Source organism: Acartia tonsa, chromosome 6 (genome assembly GCF_053477335.1).
Source record: "Acartia tonsa isolate MP-2025a chromosome 6, ASM5347733v1, whole genome shotgun sequence".
In the NCBI taxonomy this organism is placed as follows: Eukaryota; Metazoa; Arthropoda; class Copepoda; order Calanoida; family Acartiidae; genus Acartia; species Acartia tonsa.
The window spans coordinates 40,619,428-40,641,843 of NC_137265.1; the positions used below are offsets into that span (position 1 = coordinate 40,619,428).

The following is a 22,416-nucleotide window of genomic DNA, read 5'->3' on the forward strand; positions in this document are numbered from 1 at the left end:
CTTGCAGAACTAAAAACTTTAGATAAAAATGGGTGAAACCAGAAGATGTAAATCCTAAGTGTGCGCCAAGAAGAAAGGTTTGATTGGTATTTAATAATGAAATATAACAGATATACAGAATTATTAAGAAAATTAAAGTGACAGCATTTATTGGTCAATAAGATCAAATGAAGAACCAAAATAATATCTACTAAAGGCCGTCATCCTTTATGTTCTAAAAACCTCATTTTCGCCGCGTTTTATTAGAGTTTTCATGCTAATTAGATGTTATTCTTACAGCTCAGGGCCTATTCTAAATATTTAGGTCTTTTTGCACATAATTTACTGACTTGTGTCTTTCCCCCACACCCTCTTTAGTAGGATATACAGTATTTTTACCCATGGCGAAAATCATTTTCTGAAGCTATTCCTTTGAACTTCTTTTTGACTCTGTATATTTGTGATAATAAATTAAGAGGTTAAAGAACCATGAATAGATGCAGTTTCAAAAAAAAAAATGCTTTATACACTGAAGAAATATCCTAGAAAGCAAAAATTCACAAAAGCTGACATTTTTAAATGGATAAAAATTTACAAAAACAATTGAGGTATATTTATGTTATTTTTTCCAATAAAAATTTTTAATCCCTGCTTAGTGGATTTGAATTTTATTGTAAGCTTTCTAGGATGATTCTAAATTTACTAAACACTTTGTTTACTGTTTTTTCATATTTCTTTTTCCTCTTTCTTGTGGAAAACTCTGGACTCTTTTTCTTGTAAAATGGACTTTTTCTTTCACTTTTTGAGAATTGTATCGAATACTGGCACTATCCCTAGACTAGGCCTTGATTACTAGTACATTTTACACAAGATATGTTAGTTTATTCATGAACTTAAAACTTCTTTATATGTATAATGATCTAGGTACCTGCTTATGTCATTATGACCCAATACTCATTTTTGTTTATTTTGAAGATTATAAGATGCGACGAAGAGAAAATGTTTCTAACAGATATTCAAGCAGAGATGACATTGACAGAGAATATGATGATCATAGAAGATCTTACATAGAAGATGACAATAGAAGTGACAGAGGTTCTGCTCAATATCGTCAAAGATCTTACAATAGGTCACCATCCCCTCAAAATGATCAATTCTCTAATAGATATAGGGATGATCAGTCACATTCATATGATCAAAGAGATTCAGATTCCAGATTGCGTGAAGGAGGCTTCAGTGATGATTATATGAACAGAAATGATTCTTATTCAGACAGATTGCGCACTGAAATATATGATAATAATGTAGGATCTTCAAGAGATTTTAATGATCAATATCAAAACAGATCCCCAGTCAGATCAAGGATAATTAATCCAACATCATTATTGGATGTTGATTTTCACGATCAAAGACATTCAGATCAAGATTTGAGTCGCAATTATTCAAGATCTCCACTAAGGTCTCATGAACAACATGATAACCAGAATCGTTTAGGGTCCTCATTTGATCAAGATTATCATGATACTCGTACAGATGATGAACTTAGGTCCTTAATCGACAAAGAAAGGTCTCTGCTTCAACTAGAAAAGCAACGTTTAATTGATGACATTAGTATCAGATCTTCCCAAAAAGCATGCTTAGATAATGACCAATATTATAGTGATCAATATCATCACCAACAAAGTATAAGAAATTCAAATGAAGATCAGCTGTTTGACGAAAGGCAGGCAAATCAATATTTGCAGGATAGATCCCAATATGATGATCAAAATCACAGTAAATATCCCAATGAATCAGAATTTGACCGTATACCTCTTGATATTCCACAACAGAGAACTGAATCTTCATCGAGACGTCCATTGCGCAGTAGATCTCCTTACAGACAAGAGGAAGTTGTACCTCCTTGTGAAGAACAGATTCAAACTAAGTATTCATATGATCAACAGCGTGGTAGTTCACCTTATGGACATAAATTGCGCAGTAGATCTCCTTTTGAACAAGAAATGCGCAGTGGAGCAGCCTTTGAACAGAACCGTAGATTTCCTGATGATCATCAACTGCTTGATAGATCACCTCTTGCTCAAGAAAAGCGCGGTCTAGAACCATATGAACAAACAGTGCGCAGTAGATCTCCTTTTCATCAAGAACAGCTACGCAATAGATCCTCTTATGATCCTCAGTTGCGAGGGTCATCCTCTTACAATCAGCCGCTGCCTAGTGAATCTCCAAGTAGTTCACATGTGTACAGAAGAGCACAGTATGATGAAAAACTATGGAACAGCTCTCCTTTTGAAGAAAACCAGTTCAGTGGATCTTCTTATGAACAAGAACGACGCAGTAGATCCTCTTTTGAACCACAACTTTCCAGTAGACTTTCTAATGAACAACATCAACATAGTAGTAGATCACCTTCTCTACGACGGAAAAGATCTCCCTTTGAACATCAACCACACAGTAAACCTTCTTATGAACAACAACATCTTCAACGAAGACAATCATCTTATAATCAACAAGAGCATCAAATAAAATCTTATGATCAACAACAAGCACTCAATAAATCTTTTAATGAACAACATCTACATAAAAGACAATCTTCTTATGAACAACAACAACATCAACGCAGTAGATCACCAGATCAAATGCACAGTCAACAACAAGAAAGTAGTTCTCATAAGGAAGAGCGAAAAAATTCACTTCCTGGACGTCTAATTCTTAAACCACAAAGTGAAGAATTTTCATCAAGATCGGAATCTAAAGAAATGATCGGGAAATCAGTTTTGAAACTTGGACGCAGTATTTCTGATCTTTTTAAACCAGCTGAAAATGATGCATCTATGGCTAAAATAGGACAATATATATCTATATTAAGACCATCGATTACAAAATCACATTTAGAAGAACGTCTTCAACGCCAAACACTTGCATCAGTGGATGATGACGGTGATGCACCTATTGTTAGATCAATAATTAACTACGACCTAAGAAAAGAATGTTGTACAGATCGGCAATCTACAGACCATAAGTTTATTAGGTATGTATATATAAGTATTTATAGAGCTAAGATATAAACTAGTGTTTGTCTATTTGTCATAGTCACTTACAAAGACCTCTCTCACTTTTTACAATTTGTCATTCTGTATAACAGTTTATTGTCCTTATGATATCTTTTTGCCGCGCATTGTACATACCTACGTAATTTATTCTGTATATTTTTACACATTCTAATTTGAAATCTGAGTTTTTTGTTTGTTTCTCTTTCATGTTCAACCTTCTTTCAATATCAAAACTATATAGGTACATAGTTTTTATTCATGGAAGGTTTTAGTAAAATCGCTCAATCCCTTCCCTCACATTAAACCTATCTTATGAAGTTATGATATTCAATATTTATAAAAAAAAACGTGTTTTCAGCCAATGTGGGACCCTCTTAACATTTACTTTATCTTGCAAATAAATGTGTATTAAAATGACTTTTTCAAAAAGATTTTTTGTCCATTAAGTGCAACTAACAAGTTTCTTTCAGCATTTGTGTTGAAACATGTTTATTGAAAAAAGCTTTCCGACAAAATATTTGGATCCCTTAGTAATAAACTAACAAATAAAAACTTGGGGGGGGGGGGGTTATGTGCTCGACAATGTACTTTGTTGCAAAATGCTTGAAATCTTTTAGTTTTTAAGAGGATTTTAGGAATTAAAATTTTTTTATTTACATAGGTCACTGGCTGATACCACTTTGGGCCCTTTTCCAGCATTGAAGGATTTGTTCAAGATTCCTAATCGTAGAAAAGAATCTTCTAAGCCAACTGAAGATGATAAGAAAGATGATGATTTCTCCAGAAGAATTGTAAGGATTGCCGATTCCCCAAGGCATGTGGTTATTTGTCTAATTATAAAATATATTGCTTCGCCCCTAGTTGCGCTGTACCTATCTGTCTTATCTTCCTAAAGATGTTTCATTTTTAAACCAATAATATTTTTCCTTCACTGTCTTCCAATTGGTACAATTAAAGGGTTAATCATCTCGACTTTTTAAACTTATTGGCGGGATTTTATTTTTTTTTTAAATCCTAGTTATTTTATAAAACACATGGTTTATTAGTCGAGTAGTTGAAATTGATGATAATCTGTCTAAACCAGACTTGAGAGGCGAACTCAACAAAAAGAAGAGATACAAATCTGATTCAAATCCTAGGTAATTTTATTTCCTCTCGTTCTATGCAGTAATTAGATGTCTATCTGCCCAAGATATCTGCATTTATGCTGTCTCTATATGAAAGGGGGGGGGGGGGGGGGAGGTGTAAAATGTGTTGACTGCATGCGACATACCAGCAATTTTATTTTGGGCACTACTCAGAGATAATTGAGTGAAATTTTTTTTCCTGCCGCCGTTTTGGGTAATTACTGAACAACCTAAAAAGATCTTGTTTTAATATCTTTAAAAGCACAGGAGAGGCACTGATTTTAGGATATACCTTGATAAACGAGAATTTGATATAAATGTCCCCCCGCAGGGTTGCTTGTAAGGGAAAAAAGTTATGGAAAAAAACATGGTCTCAATTGATTCCAAATTGCCTAATTCGGCGAGAAATACAATAAAAAAATATTTTTTGGGAGCGGCGGTCCCGCCGCCGTTATTTAGTTTTATTTATATCTCTAAAACTAAGGGAGTAGCGCCCAAAATAAAATTGCAGGTATGTCGTGTGCAGAGTCACATTTACACCCCCCCCCCCCCTTTTTGCGTTACTTTGTCATTTTTATCTGATTGATTTTCAATTTTTTGGGGGGTTAAAAGAATTAGAATAGTTATTTCTCGCATCGTATTATAAACTTGTTTCCGCGGATATAAAATGTACAATTATAAGATTAAAACCAGTTTTATTAGCCCAGAGAAGCAATAATTGGATGTTCATCGTTCAAGTAGTAGGATGCGTGTGTGTCTGTCTATGAAATTTTGTATAACTGTTAATGTTATAAATTTTCGGATTTAAATTTTTCCAGATTAAAGCATTGCAAGATGATTGTTAGTCGCTTTATGCAGTATTTATATGTCTATATAATATGCCAAAGTAGTAGGATGTATGTGTGTTTATCTTAATTCAATTTTGTTTACCTCGCTTTTTTATGCCTTTTTGAAAAAGTTTCACAAAATAATTTCCGTTAATGATTCGAAACCGATTAACATCCGCTGGATTAGAACCAGTTCTCAGCCATACTGTAAAATCATATAAAGCATCGCATTACAGACAAGTTTCCACGAATATTAAAATAAAAATCATAAAATCAGTACTAGTTTTAATAGCCTCGGGGACAACAAAACTGGTTTTAATCTTAAAATTTTTCATTTTTGAAAACTGTCTATAATACGATGTGATGAGAACTACTCTAAACACGTTCCACCGTTGTTTCTTCTTGTACCTCTTAAACGCTACTGCAATGCCAAAGAGGACAATCCACGAAAAACAGCAAGTGATTCTAAGCATCTTCCAGCATTGACCCATAGTATTTTTTTAGTAAATATACTAGATTTATTTTTAATATTTGCTTTATCGACTAAAACGTTAGGCTTCACCATGGTTTTATATGAAAACAAACTTTGAAATGTTAAGCATTGTTTGGTGCAATATCATCGAATGTTTTGATGAGTTCAAACTGTTGTTTAAAAGCTTTGACACAAAAGTATACAGTATGACCCTCGAAAAAGTATTTTTTAGTATCTGCAGCCCATATTTATCAACGAATTATTAAAAAATGTATATGTTCTTGTTCTCTATAGATTTCCACATAAGCAGATATAAAAATATTTTTTTTACCTCCATTAACACCGAAGATTTTTAGAGCTAAAGTTTTGAAAAAGTGACTGAGAAAAAGAATATTTTTTTGTTTCTCATAATTTTTGGATGGTTATATTATGTTTTTATGGTAACTGAATAATAATATACAAAGAAAAACAAGTTAACTAAATATTTCTTTTTTATTGCATCAAAAAATATCAATTTTTAATGGCAAAAAGTACTACTGAATGAATTGAATATTTGCAAATCGACTTAATTATTTAAAAAAAAAACTTAAATTACTTTAAAAATAAGAGGTCTACAAAAAAACCGATTGCATATCTGAATTCTATGAAAAATTTTACTTCTACTACTTACTAAAAGAACCGGCTAGCTATAAAAAAAAGTTGATACACCTTCTTTCAGGTTATTTATTTACCCTTATTTATGAAAAGGATTAATTATGACAGTTGCTCCGCCCCCTTTTCTGACATCTCAATCATTTAATAGGGGTTTAATTAATCTGTTTAGACTAAAAAATCATTTTGTTGTAATTTTATTTTCTTTGTAACTTTTTTGTTTTTAAAGTTAGGATTATGAAACAAAAACAATTTTCCTGTTATATTCATAAAGATTTATTTGGTTTTTAAATCTAAATCAATTTTGCCAAATATGTAAGTTTTTCAAAATATCATTAAACTAAAAAGACTCCAAAAATATGTGTAAAAAAAATGCTTTTAACTTAAAACCTAAATATTTTATTTCATTTTTGTATAAAGTTTCTGCTAGTAACAAAAATAAAAGGATTTTTACCTTAATTTTGCTATAAAAGTTGTTTCATGTTTAAAGTTACTTTTTGCTCAGTTACTTTTTCAAAACTTTAGCTCTAAAAATTGATGTTAATTGATGTAAAAAAATAAATTTATATCTACTTATGTGGAAATCTATAGAGAACAAGGACATATACATTTTTTAATAATTTGTTGATAAATATGGGCTGCAGATGCTAAAAAATACTTTTTCGTGGGTCATACTGTATTATTGTGATTAAAAATGTATATTTAGAAAAAGGGTTGGTAATTGTAAACATTTTAATTACCTAATGTATTTTGCAATTTACAATATTTGATGCTTTTCTGCAGTGTTATTTTATTTTGTCCTTTGAACTCATCAAAGCATTTGATGATATTGCTTTAAAAATTGCTTTACATTTCAAAGTTTTTTTCATATAAAACCATGGTGAAACCTAACTTTTTAGTCGATAAAGCAAATATTAAACATAAACCTAGTATATTCACTAATAAAAATACTATGGGTCACTGCTGGAATTTGCTTAGAATCACTTGCTCTGGTTGGTGGATAGTCCTTTTTCAATGCTGTAACACTTTTTTAGTTGAGTTCCTTTGACTTTTAGCTTTGGTTTAAAAAAAGAACTTATAGAATTTAAGATGGATTCAAAATTGCAAACTCATTGTGTTAAAGGGGTAGTTGCACAAAATGCATTTAAAGTTGAATTTTGTGACCAACATAAATTTTCTGTTCAGTGGTTTAAACTACATTTATAGGGCATATATTTGAATGTATTTCAATTTTCTACCATTTAGTATAAAAAAACAATGAAGACTTGAACTTGTAACTTATGCTTGAAGTCATTTTTCCGAAATGAACTTCATGCAACTATCCCTCTAATTTTTACCTAAAATAACAACAAAGATTTTTAGAGTTAAAAGTGTTTAAAAATTAATGAGCAACAAGTAACTATTTACGTGAAACTACTGTTTTAGTAGAATTTATTTTAAAATCCTTGCATTTTCATTACTAATAGAAACTTTGAAAATGTGATATTTTTGAAAAATACTTTTAAGTTATTAGGACATATCAAAAAAACATCAACATAATAAAATTTCAACATTATGCTCATTTTATTTTAAAAACATGATAATCCATTAATGACATGTCAAAAAGTGGGCGGGGCAACTGTCATAATTTATTTCTTTTGATTAATAAGGGTGAGAAAAGAAGGTAATCAAAATTATAAACTGCGAACCAAAAAAATAGGCAAATCTGAATTTTCTAAATAGCAGCTTTATTATTCATTTAGGATGATTTTACTTCAAATACGAAATGTAGATGCATCTTTTATCTACATGTTTCCGCCATTATATTTTTATTAATCAGCACCAATGATACACAAGATCTCAAAAACAGCATTTGGGAGAAAAACTGGTGAACCAAAAAGATATGCAAATCCAAAACAAATCAACAGAAAAGTGATTATTTTTTCACTTTTCTTCTCTTTAAAAGATTGATTCTGATAAATTAATGATTTTTAAAGGGATTTATGCATTAGTTATTATGAAATATAGTATAAGGTAGAAATTAATGATTTTTCTAATTATGAAATATTAGAAAAAAGAAATTCAACCCCTATCACTTTAGAGGACTGTTGCTGACCTCCAGTTTTATGGATGAAGCTAAATACATGTAAAAAATAGAAATAGAAATAGAAACCATCAAAAGTATACAAAAATGTTTTGAGATGTGTTAAAAAATCCATTTTAAAATCTTGATTTTAAGGATGATGGCCTTTAAGATGCTCCTACAGGTAGTGATGGTGAGCCAAATGTTATCAAAGTGCATCTCTTTGATGACAACTTATATATTTAACTTTGGTCCAATTTTTGTATTTATAGCAATCTCCAGCCAAGCAGTATTAAAAAAGAAAAAAATGCAATTTTAATTACACCAATTCATAAGGTAATTACTGTAGTTTTTAGGAGATGTTTATATTTCTTGTTGGGAGGCTCTCTTGGAGATTGCTATGAATACAAAAATTAGACCATAGTTCAATATATAAGTTGTCATCATGGACATGCACTTTGATAACATTTGGCTCACCATTTCCAACAGTAGGAGCATCTTTAAGGCCATCATCCTCAAAATCAAGATTTTAAAAGGGATATTCTTAACACATCAAAAAACATTTTTGTGTAATTTTGAGGGTAATTTTTATCTTTAACATGTATTTAGCTTCATCCATAAAACTGGAGGTCAGCAGCTGTCCTCTAAAGTGATAGAGGTCAAATTTTTTTTTCTAATATTTTTTATTTAGAAAATCATTTTTTTCTACCTTATACTATATTTCATAATAAATAGTGCATAAATCCCTTAAAAGATTGTTAATTTATCAAAATCAATCTTTCAAAGAGGAGAAAAGTACAAAAAAAAATCACTTTTTTATTGATTTGTTTTGGATTTGCATTTCTTTTTGGTTCACCATTATTTCCATCAAATGCTGTTTTTGAGATCTTGTGCTTCATTGGTGCTGATTAATAAAAAGATGCATCTACATTTCATATTTACAGTAAAATTATCCAAAATAAATAGGGTAGTGCGGGGTTATTCCGGTCAATTTTTTGCTTCAACTTAAAAAAAAACATACTTCCCAAAAACTTTTTCCGGTTTTTAAGAGTGCAAATGAAAGATATGGCAATAACGAAGAAGCCTGTCTTGGTCCCGTTAAGATCTCGCAACTAGAAGTCGGTCAAAAATCGGTTTTAAGGGCGGCGGTTGGCCTATACCGGAATAACCCCACCGGTGGGGCTATTTCGGTCAGTTGACTTTGGGGGGGTGGAACACCCACTTAAAATATTTTTTTTTAACATTTTAAACATTGAGTATAAAGCTGAGGTCATTAGCTTTCTAACGGTACTAGTCGCATGCATATCAGAAAATTTTTTGACCACATTTTGCCCATTTTAAAAAAGTCGGTAAAATCGCATAAAAAAACATCGATTTTTTTCATGCAAACTTTAAAAAAATCATACTTTTTATTATATGATTAGGTTTTTTTAAGCTTTATACATAAATTAGAGGCAATTTCTGATTCGCAGGTCTTGGAATTTCTTGAAAAAAGTGATTTTTTCCCAAAAAATTTTTAACTTTAAAAATCCTGCCAGTTTTGACAGCAGTTTTTGATACATTTTTTCTTGTCTCAAATTGGCTAGGATTGACCTACAAGGGTGGTTAAGGTGTCTAAAGATGCAGAATTACATGCCTGACAATTAACTCCAAATGATATGGGGTCTAACTCTAATATTTCAACACATTTTATGCAACAGGAATTTTGAAATTACAAAATCTTGAATATGTACTCTAAATCTTGGAGATAGAACCCATATCCTGGGGAGTTTTTGTTAGGACATGCAAAGAGCTTTCTATAGACACCTTAAACACCTTTCTAGCTTAATCCTAGCCGATTTGACATAAAAAATCCAAACCGCGCAAAAATCGCAAACACCCTCTTATACGAAAAAGTTGCAAGGGTTTCATATGGAATTTTAAATCTTCTAGCGGCCTTTCTAATAGACATACCCCTTCTTACATGAGCCAATGCAGCTGATACATCTTCAGGAAAATATTTAAGGCGTTCCTTTGGGTGATATACTCTTCCCATTACTATAAAAATGTGTCTGAAAAATTTTTAATGTCTTTACAAATTGAAAAGCTTAGGCAACAAAACATGACATAATACAAGCAGTAAAATGACTAGTAATGTACATCACACAACAGGCAAGGCAATGATTAAAGCTTAGGTCATGCATTTGGGTTGTTGTTCATGCTTCCAGATCACCTAAAAAAAAATTAGGGTATTATACATTTATAAATACAGTAATAAAAAAAAGTAAAAAAAGTGACCGGAATAGACCCTTTTTTTGAGACGAAAAAAAATTATGAAAAAATAAAGTTAGAACAACGCCTCCAATTGCAAACGATAAATGAATGCCATATCTTTCATTTTACAAAAACCCGGGGGTCAATAGGACTTACCATTTTTTCACAATTTTAGATTGAACATGGCCTATTTTGAAATTTTTTTTTTGCAAATTTTTTGCAACTTTTTGAGGGCAAAAAAATCATAGAAGGAGTGATCTGACAAAAATTTGCTGAAGTAAGAAATGAAAGTATAGGCAATAAACTACAACTTCGCTTTTCTGAAGATCTCTCGCAAACGTTTAGAACACCGTTAAAAAACGGTTTTTAAAAAGTTGGTCGTTTGACCGGAATTAGACCCCCCTACCGCATTAACCCCGCACTACCCTATTGAAGCTGCTATTCTGAAAATTCAGATTTGCCTATTTTTTTTGTTCGCATTTTATTAGCAATTAGGCAGAAAATTTTTATGTGGAATAAAAAAGAAATATTTATGAATTTTGTATTTCTTTGTATTTTTAAAAAATTATGAAAATCAAAAAAATGGTTCTTTTTCTTATGTGCTTTTTAGAAAAATGCTGCATTGATTCAATCATGAAAAAATTTTATCTGATGTTGGTGTAAAATTGTATAGAAAACAAGGACATGTGTCACTTAAGATAAATTAAGAAAAAGGTCTTTGAACCCTTAGATAAATGTTTTAGGGGTCATACTGTAGATTATCCTTTTTTACAAGATTAATATAATATATTTTTTTTTAGAGAGGACATTGAGTTTGTCGAAGAAAGAACAGTTAAGCATCAGGAATCTGACGAATCTGAAAATGAATACACGCCATCTCTGTTAACAAGACATTTCAAGAAAGGTCAGAAATCTATTCGTGATAGAATAAGAGAAGCTGATAGAAATCCATGTCTCATGTTTGAGGCTAACAAGAAGTTGAAAGCTAATGATTCCAAGAAGTCAACAGGACTTGTGAGATATACTCAGGAATCTGACGAATCTGAAAATGAAGACATGTCATCTCTGGCAGCAAGACTTTTAAAGAAAGGTCAGAAATCTATTCGTGATAGAATAAGAGAAGCTGAAAGCAATCCATGTCTCATGTTAGAGGCTAACAAGAAGTTGAAAGCTAATGATTCCAAGGAGTCAACGGGACTTTTGACCTTTAAGTTATCAGAGGATGGTGAAGTAGTTTCTTACTTGGATCAACATTCTTCCAAAAAGCATCCCCAAGTGCCACTTAGTACACCATCAAAGAATGAAAAACCATCAGTCTCAAGTGTCTCTGGTACACCAAGATCTAAATACTCTAAAGTAACATCACATGAAGAGAATGTCAAACTCAGAATATCACCTCCTCGGAGACAAAACAGAAAATCAATGTCACCATCTGCTCAAAAAGTTAGGACTTGTCTCAAAAGATCACCTTCTGGAGATCATAGTATAGGTCAAAAATTGAAAAGGTCACCAGTAAAACATTTAGGAAGATCCCCATCACATCTCAAAGGAAGATCCCCATCACATCATAGAAGAAGATCACAATCTCATCATATATCACCTTCACACCTTGAAAGAAAATCACCATCTTATCTTAGAAGATCACCTTCAAATCATAGAAGAAGATCTAGTGATTTTAGTGAAACAAGAAGTTCAACTGGACCGGTATTAAGTAGAGGACAGGAACATCCTGGTTATTACAGAGAACAAGAACACTACCGAAGATCACCATCAAAGCATGCTAAATCACCTTCTAAAGAGGGAAGATATTTTAGTGACAAGAGTCAATCAAGAGAACATGGTATTAAACACTCAAGAGATTATGAGAAAAGGGATTATAAAGACTATGAAAGAAGGAACTCTAAAGAATATGAAAGAAGGAATTCAAAAGAGTTTGAAAGAAGGAATTTAAAAGAATATGAAAGAAGGAATCCTGAAGAATATGAAAGAAGAAATCCTGAAGAATATGAAAGAAGGAATCATGAAGAATATTATAGAAAGAATCCTAAAGAATATGAAATAAGGAATTCAAAAGAGTATGAAAGAAAGAATCCTAAAGAATATGAAAGAAGGAACCCTGGAGATTATGAAAGAAGGAATCATGAAGAATTTGAAAGAAGAAATTCAAAAGAGTATGAAAGAAGGAATCATGAAGAATATGAACAAAGAAATTCAAAAGAGAATGAAAGTAGGAATTCCAAAGAATATGAAAGAAGGAATACTAAAGAATATGAAAGAAGAAATTCAAAAGAGTATGAAAGAAGAAATCATGAAGATTATGAAAGAACACATGAAAAATATGAAAGAAGGAATTCAAGGGAGCATAAAAGATCTAGTAGTACAAGGTATATATCACCTGACTCTAAAAGATCAAGAAGACCCTCTTATGGTGACAAAAGAGATGAAAGGGTCACAGAAAAGTCTCCCTCAATTGAAGCAATTATATCATTTGATAGACCTCAAAATAAAAATATTGAAAAATCTGTTAATGCTGCTCGTTCTTCACAATCCAATTTGCAAACTCCAAATATGACTAGCTTTTCAGCTAGTAACTCTTCAATTGCTGATGCACTGAAATCTCAAACTTCTAAGACTTATGTTGCTTCAGCTATTGCACCATCCACTCTATTCAACAATGTCCAATACCAGCTCTCAAATGAAAATTCTCAAATGTTTAGCAATAATCAAGTTTACAGTGCTACCAATAATACTTTTGCTCAAGTAAATTATTCTCAGCCTCCTCCTATAGTTACAAACAGTTGTTATGTGCCAGTTTCATCAATTGGTTTAGCTCCTCCTAGGTATGATACTTCTTACATTGGTGCTCCCATTGTAATGCCCCCATTAACTGTAAATACTGAAACTCCACAAAGTTTGAATACTGCTACTCCACCCATTTTGAACACAGCTGCTCCACCCATATTGAGTACAGCTGCTCCCCTTATTTTAAATGCAGCTGCTCCACCAATTGTCAGTGATGTTGCATTTCATATTCCTCCGCCTACATTTCAAAGTACTGGGAACCATTACAGCAATTTCATTCCAGGTGCTCCTCTAAGTGTCAATTCAATGATGTCCAATCCATCAGTTGTACCCACTTTGAGGTATGATAACACATCTGTTGCAACTTCCATAGCATCTCAATCAGTATCTGCTATTTCTTCTGCATCTGTGAGTGTTTCTACCTCATCTGTTCAATCTCAACCCAGTTCTTTTTCAAGCAATTTAGATGGAAGGGGATACAGTGCTGATGCAATATTTAGGGAAGAGGAAGTTCAATCTTTCAATCAAACCACTGATCCAGCAAAGATTCAAGCTAAACTTGGTTATACAAAGGCCAAAAACCATTTTAAAGTTACTGATATAAATCCGGTTCAGACCAAAACAAGTGACAGTAACACAGTGCCAAAGGTTTCCGAATATATTTATAAGAACAGCACTAATAAGGACCAAGATCTAGTAAAGAATTCTGATTTACCTGCTGCACAACAACTAATCCAAAAGATTGTTACAGCTGTTTTGGATTCCAAAAAACAAGAATCTATTAATGAGGTAAGCTCTTTATATTTAAGAAAGTAGATAAGAAGAGGTACTCATAATTTTAGAAGAAATATTTGTACATTATCTATTTCATTCTTAGTTTTTCATCTTTGTATAGGACAAAATTAAGTTTTGGAAAAAAAATATTAGGAGGAAGGTATTAATTTAACATTTTATACTTTGTTACATATAACTTTTTTAGAAGCCACAATCTTCTGGTTCAACAACACAGCCACAGCAGAATAATTTACCAGTGAAAGACACAATAAGAAAGAAAGAATTGAAACCTAACCCCAAACTTAGCTCAATTTCTGATCAACAAGTATTTCAACCTCAAGTTGCCAGAAAAGCCAAAACTCCAGAAGTTTATGATCCTGCTTCACCTTCTGATGATCCAGAAATGCCTCTTACAATCCCCTCAAAACAGCCTGAAAGGCAGCAAAGCTCTAAGACTGATGGTCCAATCAAGATCAAGCTAAGCTGTTATGATTCACAGAATGATGTTGAAAATAACATGGGAAGAAGGAAAAAGTCAAGATTTGCAGAAGATACTGGTAGCTCTGAAAATTGCGTAGATTCTAACAGGTATGGTGCTGATTATAATGTATTACTTTTTAAAGAGAAAACACACTAATTCTTATAGACAAATTTGTTCCTTATTTTAATTGGATAAATAATTCAAGTGCATATAAATATCAAATATACATATATGTATATATTTCCATCCATCACCCAATTTATAAATACATTTTTTCAGTGAAAAGCAATCTAGCAACAATTTCCAAAGCAAATGTGTGCCTCAAACTAAGAAAAAGGTATTTTATTATTGTGTCAAACTCTTTTAATCTTAAGAGGTCTTCATAAAGTGCAACATTAAAATTCAAGTTTTTAGTGCCTTAAAAGTAAATTATAAGCTTTAGTACAGTGACATGATGTCAAGCTTTTTTTGTGAATATACTAGAATAACACTAGACATATTCCAATTAACGTTAAAAAGATCTACCACAATTTTTTTTTAATTTTAAGACTTTGGTCAAACTTGATTTTTTGTTAACTATATTTGACATAAAAGATTATCATGTTGCCTTTTATGTTAGCTCTCGTTTGTGTATAGTCCACCATTTTATATTAGTTTTGAATTAGTTTTTATAACCATCTTTGTTTTAAGATTACACTTCCAAAGCCTGTTAAAGCAGACGCAGTCATTTTCGGTAAAAGATTACCAGCCGAAACTACAGATACACAGATATTTGGAAAACCTTTGCCCCTGCAAGTTGAAGAAACTCCAATATTTGGTAAACAAATTCCAACTGAGCAGCCTGACAATTCTCCGCTGTTTGGTCGTGCTATTCCTGCCCCACAAAATAATTTATCTGCTAATACTTCAGCTAGACATGATACATCATATGATTACTCGTCATCCTATTATTCCAACCCAACACCCTCCAATAGTGGAGCATTATTTCCAGCTTACCAACAACAAGGACAATCATATTCCTATGGAGGTGGTAGTCGTAATATATTTGAAATGGTCGAGTGTCGCAATGAAAATGCTTCGAGTACAGATAGTCCGCTGTGGAAACTGAAGCCAGAAACGTTCTACAAGGTGGCACAAATATTTGGCGAGCCTGCGGTAGGTCCTTTGAATGTCACAACTTTTCCGTCGGTCATAAACTAAATTATCATTGAGACATTGTGTATTTTTCCTAGGGAAAAAGGATTCATTTACAAAGAGTTATGCCACTCTTTTTTAATCAAATCTTAAATTCATTATAAAAAATAGGTACAAATAGGCCACAAAAAAAGACGTTATCTATCGCCGATTTTTAGAATATTTAAAAATAATTATTGTCATATTTTAGATATTTAACTAGGCATGTAAAAATGTTTATTTTTCAAAAGCAAATATAAAAAAATTGTTTTATTAAGTTTTTGTTATTGTTAGGACTTCCATACTACCTTTGCAAAGATGTATATAGACATGGGCAACTTCTTCAAGAACAAGATGAAAAAGGTCAAAGGAGAAGACAACGAAAAAGCAGAGGTAAAGAGTAGCTTTGCAACCAGGCGGTTGCATAATAGCGTCAGTTGTTACTTCGTGATTCCTTCACTAATGGCTAAGCTTCTAGGGGCACTATCATTTAATTTTCAAAAGAAAAAGAAAAAAAAATTTGTGGGAAAATTAATTTTTCTATGGCACTAATGGCATCCTTTCCCATGAAGTACAGTCCTTCCCAGGACGGACCTATGATAAGTTACAATGTAAAGGAGAATCATATCGGTTCAGCGGTTAGTGAAACAAACAGACTCACAAACTTCCTGTTACTTTATAAGGATATCTGAACGTACCTTTAGGATGAGTTTCTGCCTAAAATTGGAAAGGTCTTATATTTTATTGCAGAATGAAGAATAGGTACCTATTTATAAAAAGAAAATTCTCTTACGGGTTTTAGCATCTCAACCCTACCCAACCCTATGAGAGTTGCCATGCCGAAATAATTTTAGAACATTTTTTCAGACGTTTGATGTTTGCTGTTTTCCCCACCTTGATGAAAAATATTTTTATTTCATTTTTTTCAGATTTTAAGATCTTCGGAATTGTTATTTTAGTAAAACCTATTGACAATATGAATGCTTTCAGATAGTGGCTATGGCTGGAGTGGAGCTACTCGTCAGGACTAATTGGAACATTGATCTTATTAACAAAGAATGGATCAAGTCCAAAAAGAACGCAACCAAGTTCAGGAAAAGGTGAGTTTGGTTGCGTAATTAGTTATTATGCTTGGTCGTTGCATTGTAGTGTAATTCCTTAATGTCAGGGTCTAGGGAATTCATCGGAATTGTTTTTCCGCCAATTAAATGTTTTCCTGCCCGATTGCATAATTTAAAATCCGTTTAAAATAGATTAAAAATATGGATCTTTCTTCAGATTATCATATACCTTATTAAAGTAAAACTTGTAGCTGGCTAAAATAAAGACCCCCTCCCTCCCCATTCTACTGCATGAATGAACTGACCAATAAATGATGATCATGTTAGCAACCTAAATTGACGACAATTTTTGCTCTTTAACAATATCCACGTTTATTCTATATCCATTCAGTTGAATCAAACTGATAAATATTTTACTTAGCTTGGAGGAAAGATTTGATCAGATTGAAGAATGTTTTCCCACAGAGCTTCCACATTCCACCCTCATCAACTATACTATTGGTTACCTAAACACTAAGAACAAAAAGTAATTACCACACTGCTAATATATTTGTTCTTGCTCATTTAGATAATCAACACAGTATTTCAGTGTTTTATTTTGTATTCATACTGCTGTGATTTATTTATTGTTATTTTCTGTAAATTCAGGTTTATTTGATATGTTTTCTTTTACTTTTATCGTGCCAAATTCTTAATTATATTCTTTGTTTTTTTTATTTTAAAAAACCAGTGATAATAATACAAACTTATTTTGTGGTTACCATTAAAAAAACGGATCATGTAAAGAAAACGAAGCAGTGGGATTAGTCGTATCTTTACAGTAGCTTTTCTCCTGTTTCTAGCCCCTGCGGGGCCTGATTCCTAACCAAGCGGGTTAATCAATAACATTTACCTAACCTAAAATAACCTATCAAAAGCTACTGTGAAAATATGGCGAAACCCGCTACTTCGTTTTCTTTCCATGATAAAAAAAAAAAAGTTTAAACCATATATACATACAGACATTTTGGGCATTTTGATACCTTTACATCATAATAAATATAAAATACATTCAGACAGGAAAGTGCTCTAATTCTACTCAAAATGTGATATTTTTATATTTAAAAAAGGGTCCTAATTTTAAAGCATTTATTTAGCAAGTTTTAAAGTCCAGAGTTTTCATATAAATAAGGATATATTGAATATCATTTTATAATGATTATAATTATAATACTTTTATTTTTTTCAGAATATGCAATGTTTGAGTTAAGAAAGAAATAGAAATAAAATGTAAAGATAGTGGTAATTCAAAAGGAAGAAAAGTAAAAGACAAACCAGATGTATAATTAATAATGTAACAAAGGTAAGAATAACTTTGTATTATAGATAGTTTTCCGCGGCTATTAAAATAAAAGATTATTAAAAACCAGTTTTGTTAAAAAAGAAATAAGCGCCATCCTGATATGTAAGTTTTGTCTCTCTCATTTGCAGATAGGCTCTATAAGGGTTCACGACTTATTAATAGATTATTAATAAGTAACGGATAGCTCTTTTCGTTTGTCCTATCAATTTTAAACTTTGCATGATGATTCCTATAGGAGTTAGGTACGAGTTAGAAAGCGAAGCAACTCTATAATCGTTATAAGAAAGTCCGTACGTCCATTTTAAACATGTTGCTTTTTAACTTTCTTAACAACAAGTTTTTATATGATAAAATTATCCGGTTGGTCTGATTTTTGGAATACTGATTCCTAGGACAACAAAGTACATTGTCATAAGCGAAGCATCTCTATAATCGAGTCCTAAAAATGTAAGTATGTCCGTAAACAATATCCTGTATTTAAGCAGTTTTTCAACAGATTTACTTACAATTTTGTTTCGTTCGACTTTAATACATTTATATTCTGATTATTCAGTTCTGACACTCTACTCAAGTGTTAATGTTTGTTTTTCCTACCACTTCAGTGCTTCGCTTTTATGGATGTTGCCATCCTTGATCTTTTATTTTTACTTTGGCTCTCTCGAGGCCTTTGATATTCATTTAAGTTGATGTTTCTTCTTGCTTACAATAAATCACTCATCATTTTGCATATTTATGTTTCAATAGATATTGTTTGTTCAGGAAGTGAGGGCTAAATCTTGAATAATGCCTGCCCAGCGTCACAAATGTTTCCTGTGCCTTGATACAGTCTCTACGGGAAATCTAAACAGACCTTATTATAAGGTAGGCCTCTCATCTCTTTACAGGGGTATCTATTCTGCACAAGATTTATTTTTTTCCCCGGCTACAAAATTTTTTTTTCCCCTAGTTTTTTCTCACCAAGTAAAAATGGAAAAATAGTTAAAGAACTCTATATTTTATTTATATTATCCCCTACCACACATTTTTTTAGTTTTTTTCGCCAAGGAGGGAGGTGGGAAAATGGAAATGTTTTCAGGTTTCTTAATTTTTACATTTTTTCCCTCCAACCACTTACTTTTTTATTCCCCCCCCCCCCCCCTGAGCCGGGGATCCCATGTAAAATATACACCCCTGTCTCTTTACTAAAAAATACTCTATTTTAAATAAACAAAAAATGTCCTAGTTTATCTTAAACCAAAAACAAGGTTATATATTATACAAAAGGAGAGAGAGGGAGATAAAAGATATGGGGGAAGAGGGATAACGATTGAATATAGGTAAAGAGTAATAACTTTTTGGTCCGGGGTGTATATTCTGCACAATATTCATTTTTTCCTCGGCAGCAACAATTTTCCATTTTTTTCCCTACTTGGGAAAAAAAACTAAAGCGGGGAAAAATGAAATATTGTTGCAGCCGGGAAAAAATTAATCTTTTGCGGGATATACACCCCTGAGATTCAAAAAAATCTGCTCTGTAGTTGTACCGTTGTACGTACTTGATGTTTTAACAAAGAGCATACTTAATTAAATTTTGCCCATAATGATAAAAAAGATTGACCTGTCCTGCCCTTTTTTAATCCTTTTGACTAACACGCGGCACGCCTTTGACAAAATTTATTTTTACCAACACAATTTCTTCTGGCATAAAATATATTTTAACATTTTATGTTTTTCAAAAAAAGTTACTTTTAGGTATTTCTTGACCCGCAGTACTGCATATTTGTTTGTTTAGGTTCATTTGGAGAACATTCACAATGTGAGTGTTAACGCAGATAAATTATTAAACTGGATTATTGAACAACGACCCACAGCACCAAGTATGATTTTTAATTCCTTATTGATTTTAAAAATAATTTGCTTTGAACATATTTTCTCATTGGTAGGCTTTAAAAGACAATATGTTTATTTATCTTATCTTAATTTATTGGTTAAAACTTGTAATGCAGTGTCCAAACTTTTCTACCAATAACTTAAATCTCATAAAGAGTAATTTTGAAGGTATTACCTATCAATAGATATATTTTTATTTGGGTCTTACACAAAACTATTTGTACCTTAATAAAGTGAAACTTGTAGCCGGGTAAAATAACTACCTACCCCACCCACCCATCCTCTCCTATCCTATTGGATGAATGAACTGACCATAAGTGATATCCATGTTAGCAGCCTACATTTACGACAATTTTTCCCCTGTCTTAATATCCACTTATTTTTACATCCATTATTACAGATGCGTCCTCAAGTGGTCGGAGCAGCTCCACTGGTGCTGCAGCCTCCACCCTGTCCAGTGTGGCCAACCTGATGGGTATGAAGGGGATCACCATCACCAAGGACACAACCAAAGCTACCGGGATACCTGACAATCTTATTAATATTAAGGTATAATAATATTCATTAGAAGAGGATAATGATACACTAGCGACTGTGCCCATAGCATCTTAGGACATGAATTAGGAAAGAGTAGGGAGGCAGAAAAATTCCTGAAACAATCCGATGAAAAATGTGAAGCGCACCTAATGTTGAACTCAATCGGTCTAGTAGTTATCGAAATATTAAGCTACAGACAAAATAAAAACTTACAAAGAGATTGTACGTCTAGAAATTCTATATTTATTATTTCAGGGCATTACAGTACAGAAAGTACAGAATGATGACATCCAAATATTAGAAGATGACCCGATTTACGAAGCACCGCCTTCCCAGCCTCGAAACCGCCAACAACAACAACACCATATAGCCCGCCAATCGCCGCCAGTTAATCAGCGGTTGCAACCGCTGGCTTCGTCTTCTCCAATCCGCGGCGGAGCTGTTGGTATCCGCGGCAATCCTATCATACGCCCTGGCGGCCCTCGGTTGCCGTATGCAACCGCCAGAGGGCGGGTGGCACATATCCCGATGGTTGCTGGAAGAGGTGGACCACTTGTAGCGCCAGGTGGAATGATTAGAGCAAGAGGTGGAGTTCAAAATAATGTTATGAATCAGAATACTATGCTAAAACAACAGGAGGCTGCTATAGAAAAGTAAGATTAATATTTTTTATTGGTTGTTTCCCTCGAAGTAACCCCCCCCCCCCCTCCCCTCCTTCCCTATAATTTTCAATTTATAAACAATATGTGCCCTTAGCTCGCTAGGGACCTTTACTAAAAGCTCCTGACTTTTTATCAGACAATGAGACAAACATCGAACCACTAAATTACAGGAACCCTAAATGATATACTCAAGTAAGTTGAGGTATCTCGAGCATTTGGCTTAGATTTTCTTTCAAGGAAGTTAAACTACCGTTTAAATGTAAAAGGTTTTCAAACTGCCGAACTAAGCTTATTTAAGTGGTTATATTTTACTAGGTGGGCTAACTCTTGCGAGCATGGTTGCCGGATTTGTAGAAGAGATGGGAAATCTTTCACAACCCTGATTAGACAAAATATTATTAAACACATAGAAACTGTTCATAACATCTCAGGTAATATTAAAGTACAAGGATTATTGCAATCAATTCTAAATGAACCTTTTCTTTTAATTGTATAGGTATTGAATTTAAATTGTTTAAATTGACCAGAAATAGCTAGGTATAAAAAAGTCTCTTGTCATTCCAAAACACCCATCTTATAAAATTTTCGTAAATTTTAAGATGAAATAGATATTAACGAATAGATCTTTTAGAAAAAAAATGGGTAGATACCTAATATCCTCTTAGAAATATTTTTTAAATTTTGAAAATTTTTATACATGCATAAATAAAAGATGTCTCAAAGCCTGTTAATTTTTTTCTATAAAAGGGGGGGGGGGGTTAATGCAACCATCTCGTAATCAATGTATAAATGGCACTTAAAATTCGAATTTTGATCTGAAATTTTGCATGAGTAATCCTTGGTAGGTCTATTTTCCCTAAATCGAAAAAAAGTTAAAAAAGAAACGGCTAACGGCTCAGCCGTTTAGCCGTATTTTGGCTATTTTTAGGGCAAATCTGTCATAAATTACGTAGAAATCAACTTTTTGAAACTTATTTTTGCTTAAAATCATGTGAAATGATACAAAGAAAACATTTTTTAGATTTCTAGTACCAGCAAATACCGGCTAGAACCGTTTGAAAACGTTTTGGATCGGAAAAGAGCATTATGTGGAGAGAGGTTTCGTGATGGATTTCGCTTAAAAATACCCAACAAATGGCTAAACGGATGAGCCGCCAGCCGTTAGCCGCTACTTTTCCAACGTTTTGTTCGATTTAGGGAAAATAGACCTACCAAGGATTACTCATGCAAAATTTCAGATCAAAATTCGAATTCTAAGTGCCATTTATACATTGATTACGAGATGGTTGCA

The 22,416-nt window shown here is 32.6% G+C and overlaps 2 protein-coding genes across 2 annotated transcripts in view; both read left to right on the plus strand.

The window, feature by feature from the left end:
• LOC145322668 (uncharacterized) lies at positions 1–17,945 on the plus strand. Its single transcript, XM_080164863.1, has 11 exons — positions 1–77; positions 955–3,010; positions 3,694–3,846; positions 4,079–4,171; positions 11,225–14,015; positions 14,206–14,588; positions 14,761–14,818; positions 15,172–15,636; positions 15,949–16,047; positions 16,645–16,754; positions 17,137–17,945. The coding sequence occupies exons 2-11, from the start codon at positions 963–965 to the stop codon at positions 17,243–17,245; spliced, it is 6,309 nt and encodes a 2,102-aa protein (XP_080020989.1). The 5' UTR covers positions 1–77; positions 955–962; the 3' UTR covers positions 17,246–17,945.
• The window catches only part of LOC145322669 (uncharacterized), a 10,144-nt gene continuing 5,663 nt past the window's right edge, over positions 17,936–22,416 (plus strand). Inside the window, exons 1-6 of the mRNA XM_080164864.1 lie at positions 17,936–18,057; positions 18,817–18,918; positions 19,829–19,913; positions 20,327–20,475; positions 20,719–21,116; positions 21,441–21,556. Coding sequence (XP_080020990.1) covers positions 18,841–18,918; positions 19,829–19,913; positions 20,327–20,475; positions 20,719–21,116; positions 21,441–21,556 — 826 coding nt within the window. The 5' untranslated portion in view covers positions 17,936–18,057; positions 18,817–18,840. The remainder of the gene's footprint in view (positions 18,058–18,816; positions 18,919–19,828; positions 19,914–20,326; positions 20,476–20,718; positions 21,117–21,440; positions 21,557–22,416) is intronic.

Bases quoted from the DNA above. Each gene is read 5' to 3' on its own strand.
- LOC145322668 (XM_080164863.1), top strand. From the start codon at position 963: ATGCGACGAAGAGAAAATGTTTCTAACAGATATTCAAGCAGAGATGAC. The intron at 14,819-15,171 runs GTATTTTATTAT...CTTTGTTTTAAG, and splicing joins TGCCTCAAACTAAGAAAAAG to ATTACACTTCCAAAGCCTGT. The intron at 16,048-16,644 runs GTAAAGAGTAGC...GAATGCTTTCAG, and splicing joins AAGACAACGAAAAAGCAGAG to ATAGTGGCTATGGCTGGAGT.